This window comes from Poromitra crassiceps (assembly GCF_964638095.1).
Source record: "Poromitra crassiceps genome assembly, contig: HAP1_SCAFFOLD_288, whole genome shotgun sequence".
Taxonomy (NCBI): domain Eukaryota; kingdom Metazoa; phylum Chordata; class Actinopteri; order Beryciformes; family Melamphaidae; genus Poromitra; species Poromitra crassiceps.
In genome coordinates this window covers 167,038-179,045 of record NW_028152112.1, presented here as the reverse complement: position 1 = coordinate 179,045, position 12,008 = coordinate 167,038, and the positions used below count along the sequence as shown (strand labels likewise).

Below are 12,008 nucleotides of genomic sequence, written 5' to 3'. Positions count from 1 at the left end.
TCCCCAAATCCAACTGATCGTTAAGTGTGTTCCCCAAATCCAACTGATCGTTAAGTGTGTGTTCCCCAAATGCAACTGATCGTTAAGTGTGTTCCCCAAATCCAACTGATCGTTAAGTGTGTGTTCCCCAAATCCAACTGATCGTTAAGTGTGTGTCCCCCAAATCCAACTGATCATCAAGTGTGTGTTCCCCAAATCCAACTGATCGTCAAGGTTCACTTTATTTGTCTCCCGTGGGAGCAATTAGTCTTGGAGTAAAATATTAAAATGCAGTACATTAAGTACATTAAAAAACACTGTATATGGTGACACGTGAAAAAACTTAGCAAGTTGAGATAGTCACAGTCATTTACACTCCTCACCTTTCGCATCATACAATAGTGCAGTGCAAAATACATGGTTATAGTGTAATAGATTACAAAGTGTGTCTCACATTACATTACCTGCAAGCAAACAAGCATGTTAAACTATACATGCAAGTAAGCAGGCAGATATTAGAGCATGTGAAGCTATCTCAGAGCCTCCTGTCTTTCTGTCTGACCTCTAGGGGGAGCCCATTGATCAGTTTAACTGATAGAGGGACAAATGAATGCTTGTATCTATTGTGGTTACATAAAGGGACCCTGTATCTCCTACCAGAGTTCATCAGCACATACTCAGGGGTTCAACACATGATGGGAGGAGTCAGACAAAATCTTGTTAGCCTGTTGAGTGGTGGACTGCTCAAATATGTCTTGCAGGGTGAGGGGTGCGGGCAGTCCCATGATGATCTTCCCTGCAGTTTTGACCAGGCTAAAGATTTGAGCTTTGGACTTGACTGTGAGGTTTCCAAACCAGCTGGTGATGCCATAACGTAAAACGGACTCGGAAAAAATCGAGATAATATTGCTGCAGACACCAAAAACTCAAATCACAAACCCAAATCTAAGTGGTCATGCCCCGGTTCCCGTAAAGAAATGATTTGTCCCAGGCCTGGTTATGTATCATATTTTGGTGTCATTTGCTATTAGATGCACTTACGATGGATAGTGGTAGGAGGGGCAGCGGTGTAGTTCCACAGTCCGTCCTCGAAGCGGGGGTCCGGGTCGTCCGAGGGGGCGGGCGAGGGAGGAGGGGGTACGAAGTTGGAGAGTGGAACCCCCTGGGTGAAGGAGTCCAGACACATGGAGTCAAAGTAGCGGGCAGCCAGGGTCTTGGAGTTGTTGGCGCTGGGGTTGAGGGTCTGGGCCAGCTGGTCCAGGGTGCTGTTGAAGGGTGTTTTGAGCACGCAGGTGGCGCCGACGCCCGAGGGTAGACGCAGGGTGTTGATGATCTTCTGAGGGCTGGCGTCTGGGGACAGCTTACACCTGAGAGGGAGGGGGGGGGGGGGGGGATAGATACGCTCCACTTGATGAGGAGTTCTATTTCAAAATGTTATATATCATATTTTTTAAGAAGAAAAAAAAGGTTTATTTTTTCAGAAAATAGAGGATTTAGTCTGTCAAAGTGTCATCATACTGAACAAAAGCATTGCCTACTACACCTAGAAAAAAAAACATAGTATTTTGAGAATTAATTCTATAAGAGTAGGTGTTCTTCACATAAATTATTAAATATTTTTTTTATCATATCAAAATAACACACAAGATAACATACTAACATGTCTTATAAGCGAACAGCCTGGCCCTGGACGCGGGGCCGAGCAGGCCTGACAGAGAGGGACCAATAGTCAAGAAAGCCGGCAACGTAGTGGGCCTCCATCGCCTTCATTACGAAGCCGGGTCACTTTGCTTGCTCAGCTGAACGTCGCGGTGGTGTGTGAGATGTGTGCCCCGAGACGACGTTGCCAAATGAATAATAACACACTTGATTTGTGTAGCACTTTTCCACAACAGAGCTTACAAAGTGCTTGTATAATAGTAGTAGACACATGCAAACGCAACCGTAACCATATCTTTTTTCTGGGGGGTATGGTGGTGCAGTGGTAAGCGCTGTCGCCTCACAGCTCGAAAGTCCTGGGTTCGATTCCCACCTGGGACGCTGTGAACGCTGAAGGAATGCGTGCCCTCGAGTGCCCACCGCCCGGGTGGGGTCGTCAAAAGGGCCTTTCTGTGTGGAGTTTGCATGTTCTCCCCGTGCCTCCCGGGGGTTTCCTTCATATAGGAACCCCCTTCACCAAAAACATGCAATATCCTGGTTGCTAATGTGGTTCCTCCTCTGGTCGTTAAGGGCGCCTGTTCAGAGGGGAACTGGTTGGAATAGCGTGAACCTCCCACGTGCTCCCATGTCCTACCGGTGAAGCTTCCTCTGTCAGGTGAAAAGAAGTGGCTGGCTAACTGCCCATGTCTCGGAGGAAGCATGGAGCCAGTTTCGGCTCTCCCCAGATCGGCAGAGGGTGGAGTAGCAACCAGGATAAATAAATTAAATTAGCACTAATGGGGGATAAAAATGGGATAAAAAATCGGGGGCGGGGGGAAAAAACAAACAAAAAAACAATTATCTTTTTTCCCACGGGGTCACCCCCCAACCCCCCATGACTTACATATATCCTCATCTCCCTCGTGCTGCACTATGATCCCTCAGTTTGTACGAGTAATTATTGTGAAAATGGTCAAAAACAAAACAAATGCTCTTCCTGGAATGTGTCTGACCTGTACTGGGGTCTGTCTTCGTTGGCGTAGGGGATGAAGTTGCCTCTTGGTTGGGTGTAGTTGTGGTACTGAGACGGGGACAAGATCAGGGGCGGTAAGTCTCCTGCAAGACAGAAGAAATAGCTCGTTCATCTACTGTGCTGCCTTTTTTGCATGTTATTTTCAAATGCAAAGTACCATTATGTATCAGTATCTGCCTAACAATGCAGAGAGCTTAGCATGGTTTTAGTGCGGTTCAACAAGTGGCAATAGAGAGAGTAGTAAAACAGACATTCAAAAATAGGAACATGTGGTGGATGATTACTATAAAGTAGCCTGGTAAACCAACCAGAACTCACATTTCATTTGGTTCTGCGGGACCGTCTGGCCTCAAGCCCTGGGAGGGCTTTAAGCAGAAACTGCAAAGTGGGAGAGCCAATCAGCGACTGCGCTCAGTGCCCTGTGATTGACAGCGCAAGTTGGCCAATCAAGAACGCCACTAGCACTGCACTAACAAATCAATAATGGCCGCCTCCTTGCCTGATCGCCTCGAGGAGTAATGTCAATGTTCGTCTAGTTTAAACAGCCATAAAGTGCAGTTATTGCAGAAATAGACTCAATAACAAGTACAGGAGTATCGCCGCAACTATATAAAATATGCTTTTGCCGTTCTCCCGAGTGGATTTGGGTTTGACTGGATCCAACGCTGATTGGCTGAAGGAGTTGTCTGTCAAGGCAAGTACACCCGCCCCAACCTCCACCCACTGCAAAACACTGGGTGTAGGCTTCAGGCCAGACGGGAACGAAGAACGAAATGAAATGTGAGTTCACGTGAGCGGCTTGTTTACCAGGCTATAAAGTGTGTAATAACTAGAAGTCATCTATGGTCTCACCGATGGAAGGGACAGACAGAGCCACGGTCATGGCCACGCAGACAAAGAAGGCAGGTAGCAGGATCTGAGAGAAGAGGCCCTTGGTATTCCTCTTGGCACAGTGGAAGCGCTTGACGATGAGGCCGTGAAACTGGCGAAGCTTTAACCACCAGCCGTCCAGCTTGAAGCTGCCCTGCCCCTCCAGGACCTCCGGCTGTGGGGAGGAGGGGTTCTCTGCGTCCCCTGGAGGTGAAGGAGATGTCAGATGTGGGGGGAACAGGAAAATAGCAGATTGGATGTATCTAATAAGTTGTTACAATGCATGTCTGCACAACATCTAGACGTCAAGTCTGTACAGTACATACAGTACTGTATGTATGGCGTTCTGCACATTTCGCTCATTGCTAATCTGTATATATAGCACATATATCTTAATTTTTACATTTATTTTAATGCTGTATGATATTTCATATATATATTTTTTTTCATATTGCACATATTCTCCATTGATTTATTGCTATATGCTATATGATGTTTTTCACACCTTGCATACACGCTGTTAATTCATACATTACATTTCATTCATCTAGGGCAGGGGTGGGTAACTATTTTTCATTGGGGGCCACATGAGAAACCCAGATTGTCGCTGGGGGCCAAACAAATATTGTCATACCGTAACCCATGGATGGGCAACTTTGATGATAGAGAGGGCCACAAAAAAGATTTCCTCGCTACCAGATTTTGCTGAGGGCCGAACGGCGCCGGCGCGAAAAATTTGGGGCATTTGAAGCCAGGTTTAGAGAAATAACTAATTTTAAATGAACAGTTGTGATGTTATTATTCAGTCTTAACCACCAATATTTGATCCTTTTCTCACTCACTCCTATGTCACCACCTGCTCTCCCTGCAGTGCTTGAAATTAACTAAGTTATAGACAGCATGGACAGCATGTTGTGTATATTTGATATTTTTTCTTAACTATTTGTTCTATTGTGTTTTTGTATTTCTAGTTATTTATAATTATTAAATTCCCAGTTAAGTTTACTGTTTCATTGCATTGAGATTATTAATAAGCTGTAAAATATCCTGCCTACATCACATATTTCAATTCATGTCAACTCAATCATATCTTTGTCAAGTGTTTGATATTTGAGGGTGGCTGATGTGGTGCCTCCTCTGGTCGTTAAGGGCGCCTGTTCGGAGGGAGGGGAACTCGTTGGAATATCGTGATCCTCCCACGTGCTATGTCCTACCGGTGAAGCTTCCCCTGTCAGGTGAAAAGAAGCGGCTGGCTAACTGCCCATGTGGAAGCATGGAGCCAGTTTTCGGCTCTCCCCAGATCGGCAGAGGGTGGAGCAGCAACCAGGATAAATAAATAAAAAATTAGCACTAATGGGGGATTAGCACTAATTGGGGATAAACATTTGATGATAAAAACAAAAATAAAATAAAATAAAAATATCGGCCGATATTATCGGTATCGGTAATTTTTTATTCCCTAAAATCGGTATCGGTATCGGTTTCAAAAATCCCATATCGGTCGGGCTCTAAATTTAAGCATAAGTATCAGTAAGTGGCCCGGGATTCTCAAAGCCTGTGTTGAGGGTCACACGAACAAAAATGCACTCTTGAAGCTAAATAAATCCAAAACCAACGAGTTCATTATTTAAATTTCTACTTCAATGTAGAACAGTCATTTCTTACACATGAGATTACTTTTAGCCTTTTAGTCATAAAGAGTATTGAAAGATATTCCATATTCCAGACTGAAATGCTATAACAGAAGTGGAGTATTGGCCAGAATGACATGAACATTTTGGACATTTATTCAGCGGGTATTCAGGTGCACTGTAAAAATACAAATGTATCTTTTTTTTGCAATTCCATCGCGGGCCACATGTGTGATCTAGGGACTAGATGACTAGATTCTAGTCATACTTAATTATTCTGCTGTCTATTCTGGTGTTGTCAAAATTCCAGATGGTTTCTGTTTCCTCATTTGCTCCATTCTTATTTTATTTGGTCTGTACATTACTCTACTCCAAATTTCCCCACAGGGATAATTAACATTTGGTCTAATCTCATCGATCTTAAATTTCAGAATACTTTTACGATCGTGTCATTGCATCACGTCTTACTGTAACCGTATTATCTGAGACAATCTGAGCAGTCGGGGCAAAATCCAGAAATGGAAAAAGCCTTCCATTTCTCCACTGTGCCACCCTCAAATCTCTGGGTGGCAGCTGTCATAACGCTCACAGAGCGTCTGACGCAGCACATCTCCTTCTCTCACCCCTCAGGCTGGCCGAGTCGGATTCTTGGCCGTTGTCGAAGAGTGGACAGTACTCTCCGTAGAAGTCGGCGTAGAGCCCCCCCTCGTCTCCCCTCACCGAGCCGATGGACGAGGACGACTTCAGCGACGCCTGGCTGTGGCTCAGCCTGGAGCACATCATCAGGTTGCTCAGCACCACCTCCGGCCTCTCGCTCTGGGCCGAGGGTCCGGTGCCCCCCTGAGGCGCCCCCAGGCCCCCCTGAGGCGCCCCCAGGCCCCCCGCGCTCGGCTTCCCCACCGAGCTGCCCCCCGGGGAGTCCTTCATGTCTGCCAAAGGGAGCAGGAAGGAAGGAGAGGACATTAGCATTTTAACGCGGCGCAAAATAACAAACTGGCAAAAGTCTCAAGTCAGCACTTTAACTCGAGATGATGCACATCTTGCAGAAATCTGTTCTCGTTGAGAAAGTCATAACTAATTGATGAAGCCCGCCGAAAACTTTGTGGAGGTGTTGAGCTGTGAGAGACAGCGTGTGTGTGTGTGTGTGTGTGGGGAAGGGGGGGTCTCACCGGCATCGCTGTTCTCCAGCGACTGGTCCTCCTCAGAGACTTTGAGGAAGACCTCCTCCAGGGTGGTGTCCATCACCCCGAAGCTGGTCAGCGCCAGGCTGTCCAAGCTCTGCTCTAAAGCCTGCGGGGGCAGATACAACAGAAGTGACCACCACTATATATCAATCATTTCACAAAGGCCTCAAGCTACACTCTCCAAACCGCTTTTTCAGATATTGAACCAATGTATTTCTTGGCTGTATGGGTGAAATATGTTCACTGTGCATTCTCCGTTGCCTGTTGCTCCTCTGTCTTTCTTCAGGTTGTATGGGTCAGGGGGCTCGGCATCTTCACGTGATGTGTCCAAGAGGATGTCCATGAGGTCCTAGTTGAGCTACCATGTTTGAAACGTCTGTGGTAGTAACCTTTATAGACTATAGCTGATGAACTGCAAGTTACTGCTTCTGCTGTCATTAGTGGTATTGTAACATTGGTTTTTCCCCCCTTTCTCATTTCTCTACCATTCAAATTGCTTGGGGGAAGATTCATCACAAGTTCCCCAATTTCCTGATAAGGTCAATCATAATCCTTTGTGGAAGATGTTAGCATAGCATGTCAGCATAGCAGGCCTTGCTAAGTGTATGCTAGCAGTAACATTAGTTAAGTAGTGATTGGTTCCTGATTTTCTTTTTCTTTTTCATTGCAAATTTTTTGTTATAATATACCATATATAAATAGTCTAAATCCATACTTAAGGGCTATTAACCAGTTTGAACAGCAGGACTACATAAATATGTATGTTTATCCAACATACTGTATAGGCAAATCTTCTCATAATGTGCACCATCCCAGATTCTGGACAAATCAATCAGTCAGTTTTCCATGAAGATACAGGATATTGAGAGTGGCCCACAGACTCTCGCTATGTTGTTCTGCATGTCATGTTAAATGATATCTCTACTAGCGTCTTTGCCGATCATCTTAATATCGTTGTGTACTACGGACCTGGAAGAGCCTCTCGAAGCAGCCCTTCTTCACGGCCTCGGAGGGCAGCACATAGGACAGCTCGGTGTTGGAGTCGGACACCAGCAGGCAGGACGCTACGAACTGGCGGATGAACTGCGTGACCCGAGCCTCGGAGCAAGGCGACAGCGACGAGGATGGAGACAGAGACGAGGGAGGCTGCTGCGGCTGGCCGGCCTGCTCTGGAGGACGAGGAAAACAAAGCAAGGTGGATGAGCGGAGGAGGGAAGGAGAGGAGAGAGGCTGAGAGAGGAGAGAAGAACGAGACAGGGGAGCGGAGGAGGGAAGGAGAGGAGAGAGGCTGAGAGAGGAGAGAAGAACGAGGCAGGGGAGCTGGAGACTTCATGAAGGAAAGGAAGGTCATATTGGTCAAACTTACCTTATTAAATACACCTCCTAAGCCGGCAACACGTTGGCGGTTGAACACCGAACTTTTGAAGAATGCAGACTACTGTAAATTTGCCAGACTTGAAATAGATAAATTCCTATCAGAAAATGTCGGTTCTGTAGACGACCCGCGCATCCTCTGGTATGCTTTGAAGGGATGTATTAGAAACACCACAATATATTTTGCCTCTCATCTCAGCAGGATTAAACTTAATAAAATTCAAGAATTGGAATCAACATTAGTCGAGCAGGAGCGGCAGCAGCAAATATCATTTTGTGAAACCAGAAATCTAAATATTCAAGTAACACGTATAGAACTCGACTCCCTCCTCAGAAGGAGAGCTGAATTTCTTATTCACAAAACTAGAAGAAATTATTACTTTAATGGGCCCAGGCCGAGTGAGTCATCTCCTTGCTCAGAGACTGAGACATGACAACAGACACACTATTATTTCTACTATTGTCTCTAGCCATTCAAATAACCCTATCACCAATCCTATAAATAATGAATTTCGTAATTTTTACTCTAGTCTGTATTCTTCAGAAGTGACTCTAGATCACGATAAATGTGAAACCTTTCTCAATAATGTGAACTTACCATCCCTAACTCAGGAGACATCTGAACAGCTACAAGTTCCTATTTCTCTTGAGGAACTTAAGTTAGCTACGCAGGCCATGAAAAAGGGCAAATCACCTGGCTGGGATGGCATTCCGCCAGAATTCTATCTTGCCTTTTGGGATTGCCTGGGTCACCCCATGTTACAGATGATCACCACTTCTATAGAACAGGGCTCTTTTAATAGGGATGCCAACTCTGCCATTTTGACTGTGCATTTAAAACCTAAGAAAGACCCCTCCCTTTGCAGCAGCTACAGACCTCTTTCAATCTTGAATGCAGAAATCAAGATATATGCAAAGGTGTTAGCCATGAGACTTGAAAAACATATGACCAAACTTATACATCACGATCAAACCGGCTTCATTAAAACTAGACAAGCTGCAGATAATATACGTAGACTTTTACATGTGATACATTTCACACAAGACACTCCTTCCCCTTGTGCAGTCCTCTCACTGGACGCCAAGCAGGCATTTGATCATTTAGAATGGGAGTACTTATGGATGACTCTAGATAAATTTGGCTTGGGCACTAACTTCATTAGCATGATTAAAGTTCTCTATGCTAATCCTTCAGCTATGATTATCACAGGCAATATTTTCTCTTCTCCTTTCTCTATCTTCAAAGGGTCCCGTCAAGGCTGCGTACTTTCCTCATCATTATTTGCGCTTTCACTCTAACCTTTAGCTCTAGCAATAAAACAACACCCTATGATCTCACCCATCACATTCTGTAACACTACACATCACATTTCTTTATTTGCCGATGATATTTTATTATACATAGACCATGCCACTACCTCCATACCATATGTTCTAAATATCTTCAAAGAATTTAGTGCCCTCTCAGGTTTTGAAATTAACTGGTCTAAGTCCTCCCTACTCCCACTTAACTCATCTCTTTGCCCTTCCACTTTACCTCCTCACATCCCAGTAGTAAAATCCTTTAAATACCTTGGGATAGAAATTTTCCCCTCTCTCTACATAACCACAACTAAAAATGACCAAGGTATTTTAAATAGAGTGGAAGCCGACTTAGAAAAACGAACTCTTCTCCCACTTTCTCCGCAAGCCCGCATTTCAGTTAATAAATGGACATTTGAATTAATTTCTTCTCCAATATGATACCCCTCTCACCTCCTAAAAACTACTGGGATAAGATTCACGCTCTCATTACAAGATTTATCTGGCGAGGGAAGCGCCCACGAATTAAATTGACTACTTTACAACGTGACAGACAGGATGGAGGACTTGCGTGCCCAACCTAAAGATGTATTTTTGGTCATATGTATTACGCCCATTATCAGTCTGGTTAGACCCCAACATTTCAATCTCATGGCGAACAATAGAGGAAGAAATAGCTTCTCCACACCGTTTACAAGACCTAATCTACTCTAATTTACCTCTTAACACGTTCACTGCCATTGACGAGTTGACTCGTCAAAAAAAATCCAACGGTTGACTGCCAATGACGAGTTGAGTCGTCCAAAAAAAAAAAAAAAAAAATTTGACGGTGGGACGTGGATCAACGCCCCCCACGTCTCCTATAAAAATATTGGAGCCACCGAACGTGTACAACCCATTCCACCGACCCACTAAGTGGCGACAGTGCTCTCCAGACTAGAAAAAGCTGAGCCAAAACTGCAGGGGAACGCGCGAGGAAACCATTCTCATACTGTAAAATGGATTGGCGAAAACGCTTTCGCGCATTATCGCGCTGGGAGCTGGCGGTGGGGGATTGCAAATTTGCATAATAGATTATGCGTGCAACACACTTTGAAACACGGCAGAAAGCCCACAATCGCACGCAGCTTCATTGCAGCTGAGCTCACAACCGAAACGACTCATGCAGACTCGCCCAAAGAGCAGCCGCCAGCAGCCAGGCAGCACAGACAGGCAGAGCCTCGCTTGTGACAAACGCTGCAAAGCCACCAGAGACACACCCATGGAGGGAGGAGTTTGAAGGAGAGGGGGGTTTCCTGCTGCTATGGAGGAAATTACTGTTCAAAACTATTGTTTAGATGTCTGACGTCTTACGCCAAAAATAAATGGTTAAAGTGACTGTTCTATCGAATTTCACAAAAAGCCATTTATCTCAGAATAAATTTTCAGACGCTGAAACCATGCTGTATTCTACTGCTAATGCCTACATAACTACTAACTCTACAAACTAACTCTTTTAGACAGAGAAAGCACACATTCTATTAGTTCTTTTGAGATCATTTGTGTTCACAAAATCTTAGCAGAAAAGAATCCTCGGCTCTTGAAAGATGAGCCAGAATCCTCAAAAAAAAACCTTGGCAGAACCTACCTACAGTATTGAAAAAACGGCTGGCAGTGAATGTGTTAAACGCTACAAATCAATGGGCCCCATAATGTCTTTTCTTTTATCCACTTGGCATAAGGTAGAGAAAGCCACCCATTCTCATGTAAAATGGCATGAAAATAGTCCTATTTTTCATAACTCTGCTTTACTTTCTGGAGGTGTCTCGTTTACTTTTCCTCAGTGGAGTAGTAGGGGCATCCATGTATTGGCTGATGTCTGTAGTGATGAGGGTCTCAGATCATTTAACGATCTTCGAGTAACTTATGATTTACCTGGCTTTTCGTTCTTTTTATATCTGCAACTCAGATCTTCCATGCGTGCATATGGCGTCCCCTGGACCAGTCCCTTACGATCACATAATCTTCATACTATATTTAATATAGGTGTACACACTACTGGTTTGGTATCCAGACTGTATAACTTGTTACTGACTTCCTCTTCTGGTCATCTTGCTGTCCAAAAAGTGTGGGAGAGAGACCTGGGTCTCAATGAATTTGAGGTGAACTGGTCCACCGTATGGGACAATATAGACAGCACGTCCAAAAATCCAAACCATAAACTAATTCACTTTAATTTCGTACATAGACTTTATCTCACACCAAGAAAACGCAACCTCATGAAAATCATCTCCACCCCTGTCTGCCAAATGTGTAATCTCAACCTTGTCGGATCATTCATCCATATGTTCTGGGAGTGTCCTGGAGTTGTAATATTCTGGCAAAAGATTTCCTCCACATTATCAGATCTGTTGGACGTGCCTGTCCCCTGCTGTCCTAAACTATTCATTTTGAATGACACATCACCTTTTGCTTTACCGTTTTATAAATCTCAGGTATTATTTACAGGTCTAACAGCTGCCAAGAAAATGCTCGCTCTAAGATGGAGTCCTCCACACATTCTCAACCATAAATCATGGATTATGTCCTTCCTGAACATTGTGCATATGGAACTATCAATAGCTCGAATGCACGGAGCTTGTGAAAAAACTTTATTAACATGGACCTCTACAGCAACTAAAGTCAAACAGCTGTTGACCTGATCATTTTTGTTTAAATACTCATTTTCTTTACTTTCTTTGTTGAATGTTAACAGTGTTCTCTGTTTCTTCTAAAACCAACGTGGGGTGGGTGGGGTGGGTCCAGATCGCCACAGGGTTGGGAAAGGGAGGGGGGGGGTGTTGTTTTTGTATTTTTGTCTTTATTCCTATTCTCCCTGATCCCTCCGGGGACATCTCAAAATGTACTTGACATTGTACTGTTTTATGTAACAAAATCATGAATAAAAAAATTGATAACAAAAAAAAATAAGTGCAACTGTGAAGTGCCTGGTTTGCCATGCACAATGTTCTGTGCATG

At 44.3% G+C, this 12,008-nt stretch overlaps 1 protein-coding gene across 1 annotated transcript in view; it reads right to left on the bottom strand.

Annotated features, from left to right (window-relative positions):
• The window catches only part of LOC310770987 (ATP-binding cassette sub-family A member 2-like), a gene marked incomplete at both ends in the record, with an annotated part of 49,093 nt that overhangs the window by 29,070 nt on the left and 8,015 nt on the right, over positions 1–12,008 (bottom strand). The window contains 6 exon segments of the mRNA XM_083663680.1: positions 1,021–1,346; positions 2,631–2,733; positions 3,503–3,724; positions 5,775–6,080; positions 6,321–6,441; positions 7,305–7,499. Of these exon segments, the coding sequence (XP_083519806.1) occupies positions 1,021–1,346; positions 2,631–2,733; positions 3,503–3,724; positions 5,775–6,080; positions 6,321–6,441; positions 7,305–7,499 (1,273 nt within the window).